This window comes from Onychomys torridus, chromosome 7, assembly GCF_903995425.1.
Source record: "Onychomys torridus chromosome 7, mOncTor1.1, whole genome shotgun sequence".
NCBI lineage: Eukaryota > Metazoa > Chordata > Mammalia > Rodentia > Cricetidae > Onychomys > Onychomys torridus.
Window position 1 is genome coordinate 109,623,386 of NC_050449.1, and position 23,984 is coordinate 109,647,369.

A 23,984-nucleotide genomic window follows, 5' to 3' on the forward strand; every position below is an offset into this window, starting at 1 on the left:
TCGACAAGCAAGCCATATGGCCAAATATCGCAGCTGATACAAGCTTAGTTTTAAATATTGTGATATAAGCAGGAATTAGATTTTAGTACGTGATTCCTAAAATTGTTCTCTGATCTGCACATGATGGTGTATGCCTGTGATCCCAACACTCTCAGGAGGTAGAGCTGGAAGAATTGCTAATAATAGGGAAGTAGGCAACTAGGTGATGTTAATGTGGTTTCAGATGCAAACAGGCATCCCATCCTGTTGGGAACTACAGAATAGCTTACACCTTCACTTTGATGTCAAGAATTTCAGTGCATTTTGTTCTTGCCCTGATGCTTCATGGGATGATGAGCTTATAGACAGTTGGTTAGTCTTCATGGTGAAGAACATTTCAAGGAAGTAATGCATGTGCGTTGATGGCTACTTTCAACCAGATTTACAGAGATAACCATGAAGAAAAGTGAACAGAGCTGAAATACTTGAAGAATTAGTGTGCTCCAAGGATGATATGGCTGTTAGAAGCTACATGATTTGAAATGGGATAATGTTTTAAGGGGACTGGGGAGAGGGCTCAATGATTAAGAGCAGTTGCTGCTCTTCCAGAGGATCTAGGTTCAGTTGCCAGCACCCACATGGCTACTCACAACCATCTGTAACTCCAGTTCCAGGGAATCTGACATCCTCTTCTGACCTCTGTGGACACATAAACATGCAGGCACACACGTAAACATAAAAAATGAATAAACAAACAAAAAATAAATACATATATTTAAAAAAAAGAAAAATGTGTTACAGGTATTTCAGAAATCTGCAAAGCCCCTAAAATCACAGTGATTTTAAGAATTTTCCAGGGAAAAAACATTCTAAAAGAGTCTAGAAGCTGCCTTAGGATTAATTTTCCCAAGTTCAGCTAGGAAAGTTCTCTAAAGCTGATATGTCCATGGTCTAAGGAAGCCCAGGTACAGGTACAGTTCACACCAATACAAAACTTGGAATTATCACAGTAATGATAGCTTGGTAGGTATGCAGAATGAACTGTAGATATGGAGTGATGGCAGCTTCCACCAAGGTTTCAAAGGAAAGCCAATGTAGTTCAGGCAATATGCTATGTGGTCAGAATTCCTGCAAGCAGTTATTTGCTTTCCTGGTGTCAATATTGCCATAGGCCAATCCATCATTACTGTTTGCCTGTTCTTACCTTATAAAGCAGGTGCCTGCCTATTACTGCATCCTGGAAGTGTGTAGCTTTCTCTTTGACTTTTTAAGGGACCCACAGTTAAGAACTGCCCTGAGCCCTGGAGAAGACCTTGGGTTTCTGATTTTTGAGTGATACTGGAACAGTTAAGATTTCAGGACATCTCGTGGTGGACTGCATTCATTTTCTATTGTCAGATAGACATGAATTTTGTGAACAAGAAGTGGGCTGCTGTGATTTGGATGAGTCCCACTGAAATATGTGTGGCTCGGTCTCCACCATGATGCTACTGCCACAGTAAAACTTTCTGGAGAAAGTCAGAAGTCTCGACATCCAGAAGAGTGTGGCTTGAGGATGATTGGGAGACCCTAACCTCTCAGTCTCTCTTGCTTTCCTGACCCATGATATTGTTCTAATTCTCAATTCAGTTGCTGGCTAGTTTCCTCATCAGGTACCCAAACTAGTGGAGCCACCTGATCTTGGACCAAAACACCCAGATTTATGTGGTAAACAAAATGTTTCTCTTTATAAATCTGTTTGTTTAGAATATAGTTCTGTTGCTATAGCAACAATGTTATAGACAGTTAGTGGAATGAATCAGCATACTGTAGAAAGAAACAAAGCTGAATATACACTGAAGAAGCCTCTAGAATCACAAGGAAAATACCTCAAAAAGCAAATTTTTGAGTTACAGCAGTTTAAGAAGAATATAAGAGAATATTTATTTGATGATATAATAGAAGAAAACATTTTACATTTAGATACAGTGTATTCTGGTATAAGATCAAAGTTTCCCCATGAGATCAAATCTAAGCAAAACTACACCAAGACAAATTCTAACCAATGGTCAGGAACAAAAAGAAATTATTAAAATATTAAAATTCAGAGTAAAGAAGCAGAGATCATAGGAGCATTCTAATAAGGCTAACAACATATTTCTCAGCAGAATTTACACAAACTAGGGAAGAATTAAATAATATATACAAATTACTAGAGGAAAACCCTGGCAAATTAATAATGCTGTCTGGCAAAGCTGATCTTCATGAATGAAGAGACAGTAAGTACTTTCCAGGCAAGTTGTAACTGAAGGAGAATCTGTAACTAGGGGATGTGATTAATACCAGAACCCTCTTGTATGGAATAAAGGTCTCTAAGTTGAAAAGAAAAACATGCTAATTAGAAATTTTTTAAAAATATAAAACTTGCCAGGTGGTGGTGGCTCACACCTTTAAACCCACCACTCGGAAGGCAGAGATCCATCTGGATCTTTGTGAGTTCAAAGTCACCCTAGACTACATGAGATTGATTCAGTCTAGGAGAGAAACAGAACCAGGCAGTGGTGGCACACACCTTTAATCCCACTTCTTGGGCATCATATGCCTTTGATCTCAGCACTTGAGATCTCACGCCTTTGCTACCAGTATTTGGGAAGCACATACGTCATTAATCCCAGTACTAGGAAGGAAGTGATATGGCTGGGTGGAGAAAGGCATACAAGGCATGAGGAGACAGGAACTAAAGCCCCTTTTTGGTTGGAGGCCTTTCGGCTGAGGACTCAGAGGAGTTCTGTCAAAGGATTCATGGAGATAGGATCTTGCCTTCCTTTAGGCCTGAGGATTCAGTAGTAGTGAGAAGTTTCTCTAGTGGTTTGTTCCTTTGTCTCTCTGACTTTTCAGCATGTACCTTAATATCTGGCTCCAGGCTTTTTTTTAATTATAAGAACATTAGGATTCATGATACAGTCCTCTCTAAATTTTTAGGTTCTCATTATAAGTTGGAATCATTACCAAAACAAAATGTATGTGCCAGGTTGTTGAAAACAGTATTCTCCCCTCACCAGAGATATAAACATGCAACAGAAGACAGGAAGCCTACTGGTTTCCAGAGCCTGGTTAACCAGGACATGGGGCATTCCGTTTATTGCTGCTCTCCTGGGGCATTTTTGTGCCCTGAGGAGATGGACCACAGGAAGATTTACACACAAGGAATATGCATTTTGGGGGGGAGTAAAGGACTAGAGTAGGGGCACTGTGCAATAAATCTCTAAATCTGAGTGTTTCTGAGAGGGGAAGGAGCACTGTTGTTGATGATGTGAGAAAATCAGCATCTCAGGAATGCCTCAAAGATCATGTTAAAGGGGTTCTTAAGGAGAGAGATACCATCCATCTGCCTCACTTAAGATACAGGAAAACTGGGTTTCAGAAAAAATCAAACTCCTACTTGTGAGTTTCCATAATTTGGAAATACTATAGGGTAGCCATGTCCATATATCCCTGAAGAACTCTTCTGTCTTTGCTTCCTTCCTGTATCTGTGATAAAACACTTTGACACAAAGCTTCATAGGGAAGTAGGGGTTTATTTGGCTTGTAATTGCAGTTATAATGCATCATTGAGAAGAAGTTGAGGTGGGAATCAACATATAGCAGCTAGTCATATGACATGACATTCAGTCAAGAGCAGAGAAAAACCCACGTACCCAGATTCCCTTGCTTGCTGCAGCTGAGCACTTGGCTGGCTTTCTATATTCATGTGGTCCATGAACCGATGCTGCCCACATTCAGGGAGGGTCAATTCACAACCATCACAATCCCCCACAGGCCACTCTGACCCAGGCTCTGTTCCTGGTGATTCTAGAACATTTGAAACTAACCAGCATTCTTCTTTCATTACCCATAACCCTCAGGAAACAGCAGAACTCGACAAATGTCTCAGAAGTTAGCCTTTCAGGGACTAGATGTTGTGATTATGGACAGGCTAAATAAATCAAGTTGTCTGTAATCTGATCCTCAGACCCTGGGACACACTGTTCCTTTCTAGGACAAAAGGCAGTTTGTGATCTGAGTTAATTAGGAACCTATGTTTGAGGAGACTCTATTGGATTATTTGGGTGATTCCTCAACACCCCCCAAAAGCATCCTTATGTAGAAAGTGGAGAGATCAGATAACAGACAGAGGTCAAGGTGAAGATGGAGAGATGGAGGTTTGAAGATGTTGTAATGCTAGTCTAAACGATCAGAGATAGCCTATGAGTCAGCAGGCACAGGGAATGCATCTCCAGAATTAGAAATCCTTTTCCGAGGGCCTCTCAGAGGCTCCTCAGAGAGTGCGTGCCCACTGACTCTGGTTTTGGCTCAGAGAGACTCACTCTAGACTTCCGGCCTTCAGAGCTGTTGGAGAAGGCGTGGTATTTTGAGCCCCATTTGTGGTAGTTTGTTTCATCAGGTCATGGGAAACTCCCACAGCCAAACGCAGATGGGCTCTGAGAAGATACTTGGTCAGGTTGAGGCTAGTGAAATCCTGAGCTGTTAAGAAGGCTATCGGTTTCATGCTACTAACTAGATGCTCCTGGGATACCAGGATTCCCCTGTAGCATGGAGACACAGGTCAAAGGAAGTCTGTTGAATCATACAGGCTGAACATAAACGCATCGTGTGGGCCAATACTCCTGAAACCCCAGGAAATTAGAGAACTGGAACTATTTAATCAGCCTGGTGAGTTCTATAAAAAGACAAGGGTTTCATGAGGTAGGCAGAGAAACTATCACCCCACAAAAAGGCCACTAGATTGTATGACTCAAGAAAATCTCTGAGAGTCCATATGCAGACAAGATTCCAGTCCTGTGATTTGAAATTACAAAACCTCTTGTTCCTAGGCTGCATGGAGACTATGGAATCTCTTCTCACATTTCTTCAGGCCCAGATATTTCTCTGGTATTTCAGCATGCAAAATGGATCCAAGAGAAAAATGATGAAATAGTTCATGTTTTCCAGAGGAGTCATCCTAACCCAGCTCACAGTCTCCCAGGAGTGAACCACTGGCTTCCTTTCAGATGAGATATAGTTCTGTTCACAAACCAGCAGCAGAATTAAGTGGGTGCTGATCTTAGAGTCAAGAGTTTAATGTCATCTGATCAAGCATGGGAAGACAATTTGAAAGAAAGTTTAAATGTTGGATTAAAGGGAGAATGTCAAGTAAGCATTAAAGCTAATCCTTAGAGTGTCCTTGAACTCAGAAATATAATACTCATGCTTCCCTTCTAAGAATTTTCTAATCTGTTATTTCTATTTTTCTTCTGCCTCCTGCTTCCCTTTACCCTCTGTGATCTAACAAAAGGCAGCAACAGTTGCTGAGTTTAAGACAACAGAAAGAGGCTAGACAACCCCTAATTTGCCCAATAGTTTAGAAGACAGGATAACACTTACTCTTCACCCCTGCCTCTGGTATTAAAATTAAGAAGTCTACAAACACAAACGTCCCTCTAAGGAGTCACATGCACCTTGAAATTAAATGATTAGGAAGAGCTAGAGCCGGAATGCAAACATGCTGCTATTCTCGGGTGTGGAAGACAGCATTGAGACGCTGTGATAAAAGACAAAGCAGGGAATAAGATAGGTATGAAAGCTGTAGTAGGTTAGATAGTATGTGTTGGCATCTCTGGCCCCGTTATAAACTGTGTAACTTGGGTCAAGATACTAAACTTACCTGAATTTCATTACACTAACCTTTAAAATGATAATGATCATAACTACCACCTTGGATTATTTTGAAAAGAAAAAAAACAAGTATGTATGATATAAGTAAGAGTGCTTAGTACTTAGAAAATATTAAATATGAAATAAATATCAGCTATTTTAGATGACCTTGAGGTCAATCAGAATATGAATAGAAATACTTTATTAAGTTAGGATGATTTGTCTTATTTTGGTTTAAAAAGTAATGACCAAAGGGAAAAACTAATCAGACACAGTAAACATGGAACTCCCTCTAAAACAAGTGCCTATGCAAATACACGCAAATTGTATTGTTATTATGAAAAGCTGCCTATGTTTTGAGCATCAAGTGGCTCAAGGACTAGAGGAAAGTTACACTTGTCTCCCTGTGAAATGTATATGCGTGGGAACGGCCTCCTAACTTGACTCTGTTTTCTTATTGCCTTCTCTAATGGTTTTCAGCAACTGTTTCTTTACTGAAAACATTTAATGAGGCTGAAGATAAGGCTTAGTGAGTAAAGGACTTGTCATACAAACCTGAGGACCTGACTCTAATCCCAGAACACAAAAAATCCTTGAGTATGGTGGGACTTGCTTGTAATCCCAGCACTGAGTAGGTGAGACAGGCAGATCCCTGAGTCTCAGTGGCCAGTCAGCCTAGATCAATGAGAAACTCTGCTCCAAATCAAGGTGTATGGCCCCTGGGGAGTAATAACTGAATTTATCCTGGGCTCCATACATAGTCACACTTATGTGCAATTGCACATACATGTACAACCACACAACCACATTAGTAGTTTTTCACTACACTTAGGTATAATATTCTTAGTCTAGACAACAAAGTGCTGCTTTCTGTGTGTGCCTGCTCAATTTGTGTCAACTTGACACAAGCTAGAGTCAAAAGAGGGAACCTCAATTGAGAAAATTTCTCCATATGATCCAGCTGTAAGGCATTTTCTTAATTGGTGATTGATGGGAAGGGCCCAGCCCATTGTGGATGGGCCATCCCTGGGATGATGTTTCTGAGTTCTGTAAGAAAGAAGGTTGAGTAAGCCACGAGGAACAAGCTAGCAAGTAGCATTCCTCCATGTCCTCTGCATCAGCTTCTGCCTTCAGGGTCCTATCTGGAGTTCCTGTCCTAACTTCCTTCAATGGTGGACTTTGATATGGAAGCCAAATAAACCCCTTCCTTCTCAACTTGCCTCTGGTTGTGGTGTATCACCACAGCAAGAGTAACTCCAACTAAGACACTGTGGCTTCCCTCTTCCTTCTATTCTCTTCTCTCCAGGCTTTTTTATGTGAACTGTTTCTTTCTTGGGTTTCTCTTTCTCCTGAGCTCAGAACAGACACACATCCTTGTCACTCACCTGGAGACTGGAAAATGATTTAACTGACCACCTAATTTCAAAGTAGCACCCACTATCATTCGCCAAAACATCGACCTAGAGTGAGTCTCTGCATTAGATTTAACACTGCCAAATATCTTTCTTGTTCACTTGCTTCTCTTTACCTTTATTTAGAGAGAGAGAGAGAGAGAGAGAGAGAGAGAACACTAGTTTCCCCATTCTTTAGAAAGCATGAACATATAATAGTGAATAATTATAAATGAATAATATTGCTAATTTTGATGAAAGAATAAGAATAGTTATTAAAGATCTTCTTACAAACTATTTAAAAATACCTAAAACTATCCTCATGAGTGTATTCTTATTTATTTGTTAAATCATTCATTCATTCATATATTTACTTATAGTTGAGGATAACTGTAGCTGGAGGTTTCTCCAGTCCTGCTGGGCCACACAGCCACTCAGACCCAAGTAAACACACAGAGACTTCATTACTTACTAACTGTATGGCCATGGCAAGCTTCTTGCTATCTAGTTCTTACATCTTAAATTAATCCATTTCTATTCATCTAATAAGTTGCCACATGGCTTGTGGCTTACTGGTACTTTACAATTTACTTCTCATGTGGTGGCAGCTGGCAGCATTTCCTGACTCAGCCTTCCACTTCCCAGAATTTTTCTCTCTGCTTGTCCCACCTATACTATACTTCCTGCCTGGCTACTGGCCAATCAGCATTTTATTTATCAACCAAATCAATGCAACACATTCACAGTATACAGAGCGATCAATATCCACAGCACAAGAGTGCCAGATCACCTCTTGCTGCACATCCCAAGTGCCACAGTCACAGTTGTGCACCACCTTGCCTTGTGTATACAGTGCTAGGAACTAAACTCAGTGTTTTGTGTAAGCTACACAATCACTGGATTAGTCCATCCTCTTGTGCACACATCTTTTCACATGTCCAAACAGATGTCAGAGTTCTAACCACGGAGCAAGGAGCTCCTTGCAATTTAAATTAGACAGTTATTTCCACATTGCTTTTAAACAAAGTCATACAAACTCTCAGTTTGAGTAAATTTCCTGAAACTTCTTTTATGTGTCCTTACAACACATTGCTTCAACATAGAAGCCCTACAGATTTTATAACTACATAATCATTGAGTGGTGACTGGTGGTAAGGTATAGAAGTTTACATCAATAGTTAAATGGCTGCAGATCCCATATCTACCAGGGCTGACCAGCCAGAGGATATGCTTTGAGCCCTGCAAAGAACTGTGCTCAGCTCTCTAACAGTCAACAGAGATTCCCCTCAGTGGACATTTACCACAGTCTTTTTCAAGGACACACAATACAATTTGCAATAACACAGAAATCCTACTTTACAGTGGTTGGATAATGACACATGAAAGACATGGTGGCAAAAACAGTCGCCTTATTCTAGAAGGTTCTCAGACTCCACAAGTTTTTTTTTTTTTCCCATGACTGGGGTTTGTTTTCCCTGCCTTTTAAGTCACTTATACCAACTGCCAGAGCTCTATGTATTAGTAGATGCAAAACATTTCTGTCTGTTTACATTTGTACAAATATTTCAAAAAGACCATGGAGGAAAGATGGAGCATCCAGAATCCTATAACTTTTCTCTCATTTTAAGACTCTTTTTTCCCCAGCACAACAGTGACCAACTAGAATCATAATCAAAAGCCAAGGGGAAGCCAGAAGAATCAAACCAGAAATAGTTGCACATTCAGCCTCCCCAGTGCATCATTCTGAAAACCATGGTAATCTGTACCATCTAGGAGCAACTTGGAATAAAATATCAACTGTCACCCTAGATCATCCAAACATTTATCATCTAAATGCTTAAGACATTCCCATTGTCCATCTGTCATACTCAAGAGCAGTCTATTTGTAGGAAAACAACCCATTTCACAGAAAGATCAACTTAAAATATAACTGTGCTGAGTATCCAAATCTAGAGGGATGGGTACTTACTGCAGGGTGGCCAGTGCAGTACGTGTAGCTGGCATGAGACTGGTAGTGCAAGCTTGCTCTTGGGAAGGAGTAAGTGTTCCAGGCAGGTTGGCTGCTGCCCCACTGGGAGCTGAAGCCAGGGCTCATGGTCACTCGTGACTTGCTGGTTTGATAGGCTCTCACTGTGGAGGTAGACTGTTGAGAAGAAAGAGATGGGATGTAAAGACAACTCTGTGCAAACCAAGCCAGCTATACAACATCATGCATTCTCCTGTGCGGACAGGGCAGATCACTCAGCTTACCACGGAAATGGCCGCTGGCTGTGGAAGAAACATGAAATACTCTTCTGACTGAGATTAAAGTATCTTCCCTGCATTACAGTTTTGCCTGGATCACCAAGCACATAGACTTATTGATACTGATCTCATCAATACCATTTCCCCTCTAGCTACAACATGCAACTCCATCCTTTAGAAATGAGTGATGCTTTGGTGGGGATAGCAGCAACCCTACCTTCACTTACATAAATGACCTTCCTCATAGTAGTAGCTTTGGAAGTACACCATGAGTCTCATTCTCATGTGGTAAATCAGAATTTTATTATGAGGATCAGACTGAAATACAGATCGGTGCCCAACTCTAAATGGCCTTCATATTCCATGAGTCTATTGCTCTCATGGGGAGACACTAGCAGAAGTCTGGGCATACTTCAGCAGCTCACTATCATCTAACCTCAAGATAGCAACATGGTGCAGGGTTTGAAATGGCCATTTATACCCAACCCGCTTGACCCATGGCACTGAAAATGGAAAAGTAGTGAAATATTAATTTCCCAGATGTCAAGTAGATGTGGCTGATCACAATGACATATAGGGTAAAATATATTGAAACAAAAGTCCCTTGTTGGCTCCTTTATCCTCGGATGGCCACAGCATAGGAGGCATATAATAGTTTCTTTTCAGAGAGCATTTTCTATCATCAGATTGTGAGAACCACTTATCCCAATAGCACAGTGACTTTCACAATAAATTCTATTTATAAATCCATGGCACTTGCCAACTCAATCACTGGGAAAATGTGCTAATCGTATTGCTATTATATTCTGTAAACCCAGTGGGAAAGAAACTTGCATCCAAGATCCCAAGTTCCTGTTGGGTTATGTTCTGATATCAGATACCTAGATTAACAACTTTTTGGAGGATAAATCTTAGCATCTTGGGATAACTAGACCTGGAGAGCAAGTCAGTCCTTTAAAAAGAAAAATTAAATTTTAATCCACAGATGAATGAATCCACTTAAACTACAAAACTATGGAACAAGTTGTTAAGGCAACCAATCATATCTGGTTGTCCATGCTTCTCCACCCCCTTCATCCACCATCATGATAATCACCTGTGTGGTGCACAAAGGTCAAAAGTTAATAAGAAGTGCAGATACATTCCTAAGAAGTACTTACCAAGGGACTGAGAGATAGCTTAGTCAGTAAAGGGCTTACCACACAAGCATGAGGACCCGAGTTTAGATTTCCAGAACCCACATAAAAGCAAGGTGCAGAGAAAGGATATTACCAGTAAACTTCCCTTGGGTCCAACACAGCTTCCTGTCTCCCGAAAATCACTACCCTTATGAACTCAGGTGCTGTCCTCAATGATTCCTCCATGACTCATCCTTGTAATCACATGACTAGGTTCCCATTTCCACTTTACATGAGCTGGAAATCTGACACTTTATGTACAGGGACATTCTGTAACCACTCTCCTCTCCTAGTTTCATTATATTCACTAATAGAGGTCATTCTCTCAGCAACCACAGAGCAGGCATGGTGGTCTGTCTTCTCCACATCCTGTTCCCCATCTGTTGTAACATTCACATGCAAGCTGTGGCTCCTATCTGGCATCATTTCTCTTATCTGTGCTTTCTCTCTCTCTCTCTCTCTCTCTCTCTCTCTCTCTCTCTCTCTCTCTCTCTGTGTGTGTGTGTGTGTGTGTGTGTGTGTGCATGTGTACGTGTATGTATATGTGCATCCCCCTCCCACAGACAAAGAGAGAGCAGTTATGTAGTTTACTCTCTCTTAAATTCCATTCCCCAGTTGTAAACTATCTGCTAGATAGGATATATAACTGTTGATCACCCAAAGGCAAACAAAATTTAAATGAACACCAGTAAAATTAAATGGGTTAATTGCTTTACTCTAAACTTTTATCTTCCCCATAATTAACTTTAAAAAATATCACAGATACATTTTGAAACCAACTGCCTGGAAGTCTTAGCAACGTTGACTCATTTCCAATGTCAATGATCAGTGTCACTGAATCCTACTGAAAAGTTTTAGTAGGTCTTAAACTGTTTTGTCCTCTCTATTTCCACATCACTCTCTGTGGTTAAGGCTTCCATTAGATCACAACCGAGCTGCTGAAATGGAAGGGAGCCCTGCCACCTTTAGCCTTGACAGACTCCCACAATGACACTGGAGTCAGACTTCCCATCAGCATGCCTCCACAGTGTTTCTCCTAGCTGAAAACATCCAACATTTCTTTTAGCATATTAATGTCTCTTGACCCCCTCTACCTTCTGATTTTATCCTAACTGACACTTTAAAGGCAATTACTGGGTCCTTTCTACGTAATAGTATCTATTACAAAACAATTGACTCTCTGTATCTTACATAAAATACTAAGTGCCCATATTCTTCCTTTTAAATGAGAACAAGGGCTTTAAAACATTGGTCAATTAACTAGATTAGCCTGCCATTAAAAATCTGAAAGCCAATGTACCAAAAAACAAATGTATTGGGATGGCTAGTAGGCTTACAAGCCCACTGGTCATGAGGAAAATGAAAAGTAAAGCTGTAAGAATAATACTAGGTCTATACTGAAACTAGAGTGACTAAAAATAAAATGACCAATAACACTAAATGTTGGCTTGTGCTTATGACCCGAGATCTTCACACACTGCTGGTGAGAAGAGGACTTAATATATCTACTTTGGAAAACTTCTTTGTTGTTGTTTGTTTTAACTCTTTTAGGGGCTTAGCACTCCCAAATAAATCACTCACTGAGGCTTATTACTAACAATTGTCTGGCCTTAGTTTAGCTTTATTCTTGTCAGCTTTTCTTACCTTTAATTATCCCATCTGTCTTTTGCCTCTGGGCTCTTCCTTTGCTATTCCTGTATGTCTTGCTTTGTTATTCTCCTGCTGGTTGTGTAGCTGGGTGGCTAGCACCCGGAGTCCTTCTCCTTCTCTCTCATTCCTTCCTCCTCCTAGATTTCTCCTTCTATATATTCTCTCTGCATGCTAGTCCTGCCTACCCTATCCTTTCTCTTGCCTACTTATTGGCCATTCAGAGCTTTATTAGAACATCAGGTGTTTTAGACAAGCACAGTATCACAGCTTCACAGAATTAAACCAATGCAACATAAACAAAAGTAGCACAGTAGCACACCTTAAAATAATATTCAACTACACTTCTTGTTGGTTTGTGTCTGTGTGTGGGTGTGGATGAGAGAGAGAAAGAGAGAGAGAGAGAGAGAGAGAGAGAGAAAGAGAGAGAATTAATCACATTTCTACAGTATGAGCCAACAATTGTACCCTTAGTCATTCTTCCAAAAGAAAGTACATAACCACAAAAAGATTTCATATGAATATGATTAGTGGGGAAGCTATTATTATTATGCTAAATGGTCACCCCAAACTGCCTTCTAAATATCTAATGTTTATTCTGACAGACCTATCCAACTCTCAGTCTTGTTCAGAAAAGCTTCCTTTTGTAGTGGGCAGCAGCTAATGCAGAGATTCATAAGTGGTCAGCATGCTGAGAATAAAGGACTGAGTGCTCAGCACTAAATAAGACATCTATCTCAACTCAGTCATCCCCAGAACACTCAAGGGACATTGTGGGAAAGGGTTAGAGAAAAGGTACGAATATGAGGGGACAAGGAGGACGGCTGTCTAATGCTGTCTTCTGGTCAGGATATAGCTGTGGCAGTCAAGAATGCACAATAGCTATGTTTACCTGCACAAGACCTGCACAGGACCAAACCAATCCAACTAGCATGCCGTAGGAGCCCCATCCCATTAATGGACTACAGACACTTGATGGCTGCTAGGGGAGGGAAAATTATTCATCTTTAGGGTGCGGCCACTGGTAAACTGTCCACACTCCAGTGGACAGTTGCACACCTATGTGCTTACAGGCAACACTAACTGAACTCAGTGACATATTTTTTAAAACAAATAAGGACATGACATTAGGAATAGAAGTTTAAGAGGATCGTGAGAGAAATTCAAAGAAGAAAGAGGGAAAAGAAAATCAAAGTATGTTTGTTGTATATATGCCTGAGAGTCTCAAAGAATAACTACAATATGAATTAAAAATAACAACAACAATAACTCTCCAATTTGGAAATTGCCTTCAAGCTACAACCAGAAGAATAGATTTTTTAATTGAGGTATATTTATAGTATGGATTACTGTTTTAGCTATCAATATGAACAGACTCCTAGTGCACACCAAAAGCATAACAAATTGAAGATGACAGGAATATAAGAATAGGTATATATGATATCATTTATATAAGGTATGAAATGAAAAAAGTATGCATGTAAGCATTCATTCCTAACCAATAAGCTATCTCCAATGGACAACCACTTGTGAAGGAAATATCAGTTTTCTCCAATGGAGTCTCACTGAGTATATATAAAACACACTTGAGGGCAAACTGCATGCCCAGCAGCAGACGGCCAACATAAAATCAACTCAGTGCTTATTTTGGAGGGATTTTGGAGGAGAGTCTCATATCGCTTTGTTTGTGCATTGTTTATTAGTCTTTTGCTTGTATGTTATGGTCCCCAGTTTTGTGTTTTTATGGTGTGTGTGTGTGTGTGTGTGTGTGTGTGTGTGTGTGTATGTGTGTGTGGGTGTGGGTGTGTGTGTATGTGTGTGTGAGAGATCTTGTGCCTATTTTATTTTAAATTTTTCTGCTTTTTTCCTAAAGAGAGAGAGAAGGAAGAAGACATGGAATTGGTTGGGTGGGGTTGTGAGGACAGACTGGGAGAAGAGGGAAAGGAAAACTGTGATCAGAATATATTGTATGAAAATGTTTATTTTCATTAAAAGGAAGAAAAACACATGGTATATAAGAAAAGAAACCAGAAAGTTATGAAGGAAAATAAGAATTTTCCATGGAAACAAATATAGCTGTCTTATTTGAGGATCACTGTATGGATGCATAAAATTGCCAACACTCACCAAAGTGAACAGTTAGCACCTGTGCCCTTTATTATGTCTTAATTACATTTCAATCAAAGAAAAACATGTGGTGTTGCAAAAGCAGTAGAGTACATGACTCTGCAAAGGCAACAAAGGGAAGAAATGGCTCAGAATCCAGAGGCCCAGTCATCCCGAGATCCTCATTTCCTGGAGCCTGTAATTGGCTAATCTGAGCCCTGCTATCATTCTTCTCCTTGGCACACCCTCTACGAACCATGCCAGGGAGCATGTGACAGCCCAGAGGCAGGAAGCCAGTGGAAAGAGCAAAGAGGCTGGACAAAGGGCTTCCGCACAGCCAAGAGCTGGCAGCTCTGCTGCTGTGTCTGCCAGGCCAGGGGTCAGGACTGGTGAAGAAAATGTCAATGGAGCAGCAGACAGAAGAGCTCTCTCCAGGCTTCCAGAGGCAATGGTGGTGCTAGCCATGCATCAGTGCTAGCATCAGTGCTAGCGAGGAAGGATGCAGAAAGCAGAAGGGAAAGAGACTCAGAAAAGGAGTAGTGCAGGGGCTGGGGACTCGGCTCAGTTGTAGACTGCTGCCTTAGCAAGCCAGAAGCTCTGGCTTCCCATTTCCAGTACCATATAAACTGAGTGTGCGGGACTTTGCCCATTCCTGTAATCAATTTTAGCACACTCAGGAGGTGGGGACAGAAAGATTGGAAGTTCAAGGTCACCCTCAGAGTTAAATAGTGAGTTCAAATCCAACATAGGCTTCATGGTACCTCATATATAAGAAAGAGAGAAGAGACACGTGAGAGAGAAGAAGGAGAGAGAGAAAGGGAAGGAGGGAGAAAAGGGAGGGAGGGAGAGAGGAAGGGAATGAAGGAGGGAGGGAGAAGGGAGGGCAGTGAGGAGGAGAGGGAGAGAGGGAGGGAGGAAGTGGGAGGGAGGGAGAGGGAGAGAAGGAGAGAGACAGAGAGGGAGAGAGAGAGGGGGAGAGAGAGAGGGGGGAGAGAGAGAGGGAGGGAGAGAGAGAGAGGGGGAGAGAGAGAGAGAGAGGGAGGGAGAACATAAAAGGCAGCAACAAGGAACAGAGGGTGAACAGTCTCATTCTTGGATGTAATGAATGAGGGCTTCCGCATCACAAGAGCAAATACTAGTGCACAGCCCATGCTGCATTAGGGACTGTTTTAAATGCACATATGTATATATGTATGTATGTATGTATATGTATGTATACATATATATGTTACTGTAATGATTCTGGGTTTTTCTTGGCAATATTAAAACCTAGCTACTATCATAAGGTATATGTTATAGGTAAGCAAACGGGTGAAGCAGGAAATAAGGTAACTTAAAATTCAAGGTCTTATAATGACCAGGCCTTTGGATTGGGATTCAAGTCCAGGAAAGAATTCAAGAAATCCCCTTCCTAATAATCTTCCATAGTACTGACTTGTGTGGGAGACTCTTCAGAAAGCAGAGTCTAAGGGAAAAACAGATCCTTTAAAAAATATAACAGGGAGTGGGGCACAAAGGATAGTCCCACAAAGCAAACAGGAAGAGAGAGGCTGTAAACGAGCATGAGAGGCATTGCAGGTGTGTGCTGCAGTGGCCTTGGATGCTACAAGGTCAGAGGCAGCAGCTTCTGTAGAGCCTCCAAAATTCCAGCAGCAACCGTCCAGAGAGAGTTAGGAGGGAAGTAAAGTATTTGACCCTCGGCAAGGGCTCCTCTCTCAATTATCACAAGCATCACTTATATGCAGGTTTCAGACCTGGAGAATGGAGTCCCCAGGCACCAGAGCAAACTCTGGAGGAACAAAGTGGAGAGGCACATAGGGGAAGCCCGGCATCTTCCAGCCAAGCGTTGGGTGAATCCGTCTATCACAGCTTCAGGTAAAGATCAAAGACAGCACATGGCTGCCCGGGGATAAGTGGAGATGTGGCAGTCATCTCAACCATTTCTGCAAGAATAATATGCAGCCTGGTGCTGACATCATCAATGTCCCCTGAGTATTTGCCCTGGATCTTCCCATCATTGTTTCTCGGGTCTCTCCGAACACTAATAATGTGAGTATTAATATCTATGATCTACGATGGAGAACTTGGAAGGCAGAGGTCCAGAAAACTGGTAAAGACACATAACTGCTAAGGATTAAAAAAGAACCAGGCTTGATTATGTGACTATAATCTCTACAAATACAGTATGCATTGACATGAGAATGGCTGTTATAGACATGTATTAAAATAAGTTCATAGAGGAGCTGCAGAGATGGCTCAGGGTTCAGAGTACTGGCTGCTCTTGCAGAGGACCTGAGTTCAATTCCCAGCAGCCACATCGTGGCTCACAGCCATCTGTAACTCCAGTTCCGGGGTGTCTGTTGCCCTCTTCTAGCCTCTAAAGGCACCAGAATACATGTGATGCGTGCACACACACACACACACCAAAGTAACAATAATTTAAAAAATGTTTATAGAGAAAATAAATATATAGATAATACATTTATAGAGACACTTAAAGTTTCAAACCATTTGCTGTGAGACACAGGCATCTGAACTCTCTTATTACTGACTCTTCCCCTTATTGGTGACAAGATTATTTTGTATTGTATGCAGTTTTCCTGGAAAGACCCCAACAAATGTCTACTCACCATAGATGACAACAAAGAACCAAGGGTCTCATGTGAGTCCAACATAGTGAGTCAATGCTTTGATTGGGCTTATTTACTGAACATGGGTGACCTCCAAATCTCTGCACCACTGGAAAGTCTCACCCCAGTATGGATGATGACCCTCCCGTATGGGTCTGCATGTCTGCATAAATGAAGTTCCTCCTCAGTTAGTCTTCCATGCTCTAAATACTCTACCACCTCCCAAGGCCAGAAGACCTGTGTAACTTGAGTAAAACTACGAACAGTTGGGAGGGTGGCAAGGGAAAGAGTGGTCATGGCTTCAGTTAAAATGGCTCTCAAGACCATCTCCACCCCTGTTGATGAGGGAAGATCAGTGGGTCTTATCTGGTGTGGGCTTTTGTTAAGCATCACAGTGTGCTGATGAAGATGTTGACGCTGCCATGCTAGGTGGGTAGTGCTCTACAGCATCATAGACAACAGTACTGAAACTATCAACTTCAATTATCAGTGATGATGTCATTGCCAACACAAATTGCCTACATGTGTGTACCTTCCAAATTGCTAAGGTTTTGGCTAGGCATGCCATTATCATGCATACAGCCAGTCCTGGTTTCAAACATGGGAAAAAAACAAAACAAACAAACAAAAAAAAACAGGTGTTAACTATTATCAATATTCCTCAGCAGACAGAAATTTCAAGATAATTCCAGAAACAGTCAATAAGGTCACACTGAAATTACTTTGGGTGCATCCCAGTGGTAGCTTAAAATGCTGCTAAAGTGAGTCTTTAGGAGAATTTTATGTTTTTATGATAAATACCATGAAAGTCTAGGAAATACATTGCCTGTAGTAAGTGGGCAGAGTCATAGAAAGTTAACTGTAGCAGAAGGTTCCCCCAGCCTTGGAAGCTCTGCTAGCATTCCCAACTCCTTTTGAACCATTTCCTTATAAGAGTTGGCCATTACGGATGCCATCCCAACTTGAGCCTGCCAGAGGTAAGCTGTCTCCTGAACTGGCCCATACTAACCAGAAGTCTTCTGGAAAAACAGACACAGCCCCTAGTGAGCCATACATCTACAATGGTCTCTGAACTAAGAAGAGGTGGTTTTAATGGAGCAGGTGTGAGATTAGGGGAATAAGAGAGGAGGAGACTGCCCAAAGATAAGGAGCTGATCTTGCTCAGTGGAGACAGAAGGAATGTCCCTGAGTGGCTGTCTATATTTTAGACTCCAGGTTCTTGCCAATCCCAAATCCCATAAGCTAGTCCTGTCCCCAGATATGAACCTCTTTTCTGCTTAGGTGATGTTGAGAGAAATGACAGTTCAGTGAGCGCTCACTGGGCGAAATGAAGGAGGGAAGAGTCAGAAAGCAGCAGAGTGCAGAGCCCATGTGATGAGAGAGGAGGGCTCTCCAGTTCCAATAAAGACAATCGCATGGCATGCAGGGGTCCTAGACATCATCATGGAGACACCCTCTCTTCTCCTACTCTGGTTTGAATGGGGCTCTTTTTCTAACACGCACAGGAATGCTCCCTTTGTCCTGGTCCTTCACTTTCCACTGTAAAATGGACGTCAATCTTCCTTGGGTCCCCAATTCAGCATTTCCGGATCATATTAGGCATTTGGTGATGCTCCACTTGAGAGAGAAAGGCCAGAGGAGGAGTTCAAAGTCATCCTTGACTACATGAGTTCAAGGCCAGCTGGGGCTACATGACGGCATGTATATGTATGTGTATGTATATAAACCTGCATATGTATATGATGTACATGTTTGTACTGGGACAGTGAGGCTGCGAAACTACTGAGAATTCAAGGACAAACTGAGCTACATAGTGAGACCATGTTAAAAAAAATGTCTATTTGTATATCATATATCTAGCTTCTACAGTTAAAAATAACAAAATTATCTAGACCTATTTATTTTTGTAGTATTTATCCAACAACATGGATATTTTTGCATCAGTCTGCATAATCACTGTGCATGTATGTACATGCATACATAAATTCACATACAATATGCACGCACACATAAGCTCACATACCAAAATTCTCAAGCATTCACAATGGATTTTTTGATAAGCAGATGTTAACATGAAGTTCACAGAGAGGCTAAATGGTTTCCTGTGTGTGTTTATTTCCCGTACTGCCAATAAGGAAGTCCAAAGAGGACACTTTTTTCCCAACAACTCAAGAGTTTCAATAGTTTTTTCAAAGATTCCCTCCACACCCTGTGCCCCAAGCAAAGGATTCCTGCTGTGCATCTTCTAAAGATTTCGCTTATACCCAGCTGAATGAGAAGTCTGAATGGGCAGTAAAACCCACACCAAACCTCTCTTTGTACCCTGTGTGGGGACAAGTGGGGACTTTGTTCACTTACAAAGGCTGGAGAGAGGGAGAGACAAACTGGCCCTATGGTCTAAGGAGTTTTCTTTCAAACAAATCCTTTTAAAGAGATCTAAATCATGCCCCTTACAAGGAGGCTGCATGAGGAAATTGAAGGGAGCTTTTCAGTTCTCTTCCAGCCCCAGCCTGAGGCACGGCAATTGTACAGTCTCTTCTGTGACATATTATTATCCTCTATAGCATCCCTCCAATGGGACTCTCCTGCTTGGTGTCACATTTGCCTCTAAAGAGAAGGAAGTTTCTTGTTATTGTTCCTCCCCTGACAGGAAAACTGTCTTTCTTTTCATGATATGGCTTGCTTTATGACATGTGAGCATAAAATCAGAGCCCCCCCCCCTTACACAAAATTGTCATAAAACATGGTACTTTGGGACACTTAACTGTATTGTCTGTGGTGCTTTGGCTTCAAATATGTCCCATCTTTTGACATTGCAATATGACATGGCCATCTACAAATATGTGTTGGACTGTGTTCACAAGTATCCTGTGATGCATGAGGCCTGCATGTCTAGCACTTTGAAGGGTAGAGTGGAGGCTGAGGAGATAGCTCAGCAAGCATGAGGACTTGAGTTTGAATCAGCAGCACCTACCTATAAACTAAATGTAGTTGTGGATGCCTGCAATATCAGCACAGGGATTGTCTTTGTTAAGATTACAATTACTGTGATAAACACAGTGACCAAAAGCAAGTTGGGGAAGGAAGGGTTTATTTGGCTTACACTTTTATATCACTGTTCATTACTGAAGGAAGTCAGGACAGGAACTAGAGACAGGAGATGATGAAGAGGCTATGGAGGGGTGATGCCTACTAGCTTGCTCACATGGCTTGCTCAGCGGCTTTCTTATAGAACCCAGGACCACCAGCCCAGGGGTGGCACCACCCACAATAGGCTGGGCCCTTCCACATCAACTACTAATTAAGAAAATGCCTCCAGGCTTACCTATAGCCAGATCTTATGCTGTGGAAGGACCCTTCTGTACTCTGTGAATGTATGTTACTCTCATTGGTTGATAATAAAAGCTGATTTGGCCCATATCCAGGTAGAATAAGGCTGGACAGAAAAGCCAAATGGAGATACAGGAAGAAGAAAGGTGGAGTCGGGAGAGATGCTGGCCAGATGTCCATGAATTAAGATGCCAATGAACTGGTAAGCCATAGGCCATGTACAGATTAATGAATATGGGTTAATTTAAATGTAAGAGCTAGTTATTAATAAGCCTGAGCCATTGGTGAAACATTTATAATTAACATAAGCCTCTGTTTGGTAATTTGGGAAGTGACTGCTGGGTATAATTGGGCATACAGGACAAAAAGCTCCGCCTCCCTTTGCAATCTTATGGAGGCATTCACTCAGATGAAGTTCCTTTCTCTTTGGTGACTATAGCTTGTGTCAACTTGATATGAAATTGGCAAGCACAGGGTGCTAAGACAAGCGTGTCTCATGAGTTTGCTGCCCTAGCAATCAGCCTACTTCCAACAGAGAACTTCTGACTGGATGAGAGGCCCTCTCTTAAGGCACTAAAGCAGAGAGCTATAGAAAATATACCTGTTCACTCAGAAGCATGCACAACATACACAGGAAATTGAGAAATAAGTTAATTAATTAATTAAGAGTAGAATGCGATAGAATGTTTTGCATGTTCTTCTAGACTTGTTTGAGGTCCTGGCAAGCTATATTGGGTTTGTGCGGCCCCTATAGCAATGGTCTAGACAGAAAGGTCATGCTGGGTAAGTCACACAACCTGAATCTACCTGGACCAGATGGCTTCAGGCTTACCCCACTGGTCCAGACTCTTTCCTACAAAGGGAGAATTGCCACTCCATATCTTGGGAGCCTCCTGAAGAGCAGGGTGAGAGGAAGCAATGTGAGACATCACATCCCATTTATCACAGCCATGGAACCCTGGAGACTAGGAAGTGTTCCTGATGTGAATGTAAGTGGAGAGACCTGAAGGTTCCTAAAGTTGCTTCCTCACACCCAGTAAGGAAATGATAGGTAGGTATCATAGAGATGCAGAGAACTTTGGATTCAAATGAACATCATCCTCATCTATTTTTCCTTGTATGAGTTTTAATAAGTTCCTTCCTATCTCTGTTTTCTTCCTCCTCTGAAAACCCCCATTCACGTTCAACTGAGGGGACTAAATAAAAAGAGGTCCATAGATGGTACCTACATGGTTTTCCATAAAAAAAAAAAAAAGCAGGGCAAAAGGGAGGTGGTTCAACTGGTAAAGGCACATGCCACACAGCCTGATGACCTGAATTCAAATCACAGGATGCATATGGTGAGTGGACAGAATCATTTCCTGCAAGGTGTCCTCTGACCTCCACATGAGTGTTATGGCACATGCTGAAATAAATGCAGCAAGCTCAGCCTACTCCTGTCCTTTATACCTTTCAGATTCCACAGAAGCCCCACCCTGCATTGTTTCCTTACCTAGATAGCTGGACCAATAGACACTGCCTTAGAAAACTTCCCAGGGCACTAAATAAACTGAAACATAAGCAACAGTGCCTTGAACTCCATAGATATTACTAACAGTTTTTATTATTGAATTTAAAAGTTATTGCTTATATTTTATTTAAAGTCCTTATTGTGCATGGATGCATGCATGTGTATGATCATTTGGGGGGTGGTGAACATTTGTGTATGGGTGCATGTGTATATAGCGATCAGAGGACAACCTCATGCAGTACCTCAAGAGCCACTCACTTACTGCCTTCTTTCTGAAACAGAGTGTCTCACCAGCCTGGTGGTCATCAAGTAGGCTAGATGGCTGCCCAGTGAGTCCCAGGGATCCACCTTTCTTTGCCTCCCCAGGGCTGGGATTACAAGGCCGTGCCACAAGGTCTGACTTTTTAATATGAGTTCTGGGAATTGAACTCAGGTCCTTGTGCTGGCAAGGCAAGCATTTTATTGAAGATACTTCCACAAATATATTTTCAGTTTCTTAAAAAAGCAAGAGAAACATATAACCTTGCTCGGGGACTAGACTTTGTGGAAGCAGTCTCTCTTCTTTCCCTCTTCTTTGTTCTCTTTCAAGTTCCACATCCCCTTTCCCCTTGTAAATGAAAAAGAAAAGGAAAGATGAAGGGAAGGCTTGAGGAAGAGAGGAAAGGGCAAAGGGATAGGAGAAAGGAAACAGAACTTGACATAAACTCCTTACATTTGAGTAACAGACTCAGTATTCCTTTGTCTTTTCACACCAGACCGCTCTTTACATCTTGCTCCTGGCTCAGTGCACACTCAATGAGCCCAGGCACACCACAGTTCCTGCCTGAGTGTTCTGGAAGTTAAAGTCACAAAGAACATTCCCAGAGGACAGTCCCACAGCCTCAGAGTGGCTGAGACTGGAATGGGCTGATTCCCCCCAAATGAAATTAGCCTATAAAAATGACAATAAGATGAATGGAAAATGGCTCCACCAGTCCTTTTAAGTAGCTTCACACTGATAGCTAAGCTACTTGAAGAGAAATCTCAATGCTGGACTTCAAGAATGACGGCACGGAAGTTAGGAAGCCTCTCTTTCTGTACCCCACCCTGCTTCTGGTAACCTACACCTCCTGCAAATTACCCATCTATTCAGTCATCAAACACCTACTTAATGAGGGGCTGTAATAGGCCAGGCATGGAGTACAGAGGGAATTATAACCAAAAGGCAAAAAGACACATACTCTTGCCTTCATGGAGAATACCAAATGATTAAGGTGATGAGCAGATTTAATTAGGTTCAATGTCCAAAAAAGGAAGAATTCCCATTGTCCAAAAACATAAGAAGTGTTTTATATTTTTAAAGTGGAAAATTCTATAAAATGACTGTCCTCCAACTGCAAAGCATGGCCAAGCCCCCTGAGTGGTTGTCTTTAGCTTTAAGCTCACTCCGATATTAGCACTGCTTACTGCATTCCCACTTCAAAGGGCACAGAGAACTTGAAGTGTTCATTCTAAGCAAACAATGTCCTCTGCAAAAGCCATGAAAATCATCACAGACTATGAGCTATTTGCATTGTCAGAGAAGCAAAGTGACAATGAGTGTTATAACCACCAACTGTCCTGTCCATCCTCAACCACAGTGGCCACCATCCCCTCTTCATCCTCTCCAAGGATGCCTATCTAAAGTCACGTTCTTCTGATGCTCTTGGGTACACACTAGAGTATTATGGGTTTCTTATATGCCGCACCATCCAACAATTTAGCAGCAAGCATTTGTGGTTAGCTTTATGTGTATGAGCTACTGTACTAGGTCTGTGGGAGGTACAGAAAGTGATGGGTTTAAACCTGAGTCAGCGTTCTGCTTGAATACATTACAGAGTGTACTGAAGGGGCTCTCTGAGCACCTCTCTAGCAACAGTCTACGAATTTCCAAATGGGCCACTGGTAAGTGTAGTATTCTGTAAAATCTTACTAAATCTCTAACTTTTGGGAAGATATCAACTAGTCTTTTGTTTGATTATCATATCAGAACTCAAGTAATTTTAAGTTGCAAATTTTATAATGTATATTAATTCATATACTCATATTTTACACTATCATGTACATTTTAAAAACCTTGAAACCATATTTAAACATTTCTTTTTTAAGGAAAGATAATGACTATTTTAGACTTTCTCAGCCTTACTGTTTCCTTAGCTACTATTTAAACCTGGCATTACAGCCTGTACACCACACACACACACACACACACACACACACACACACACACGAAAATCTGGTAAAGAGTGGGTGTACCTGAGTTTTCTAGTTTGCTTCT

The 23,984-nt window shown here is 41.5% G+C and overlaps 1 protein-coding gene across 1 annotated transcript in view; it reads right to left on the bottom strand.

The window, feature by feature from the left end:
- Rbms3 (RNA binding motif single stranded interacting protein 3) overlaps nucleotides 1-23,984 on the bottom strand; it is a 1,348,289-nt gene that overhangs the window by 789,698 nt on the left and 534,607 nt on the right. Inside the window, exon 5 of the mRNA XM_036192497.1 lies at nucleotides 9,013-9,186. Within this exon, the coding sequence (XP_036048390.1) occupies nucleotides 9,013-9,186 (174 nt within the window). The remainder of the gene's footprint in view (nucleotides 1-9,012; nucleotides 9,187-23,984) is intronic.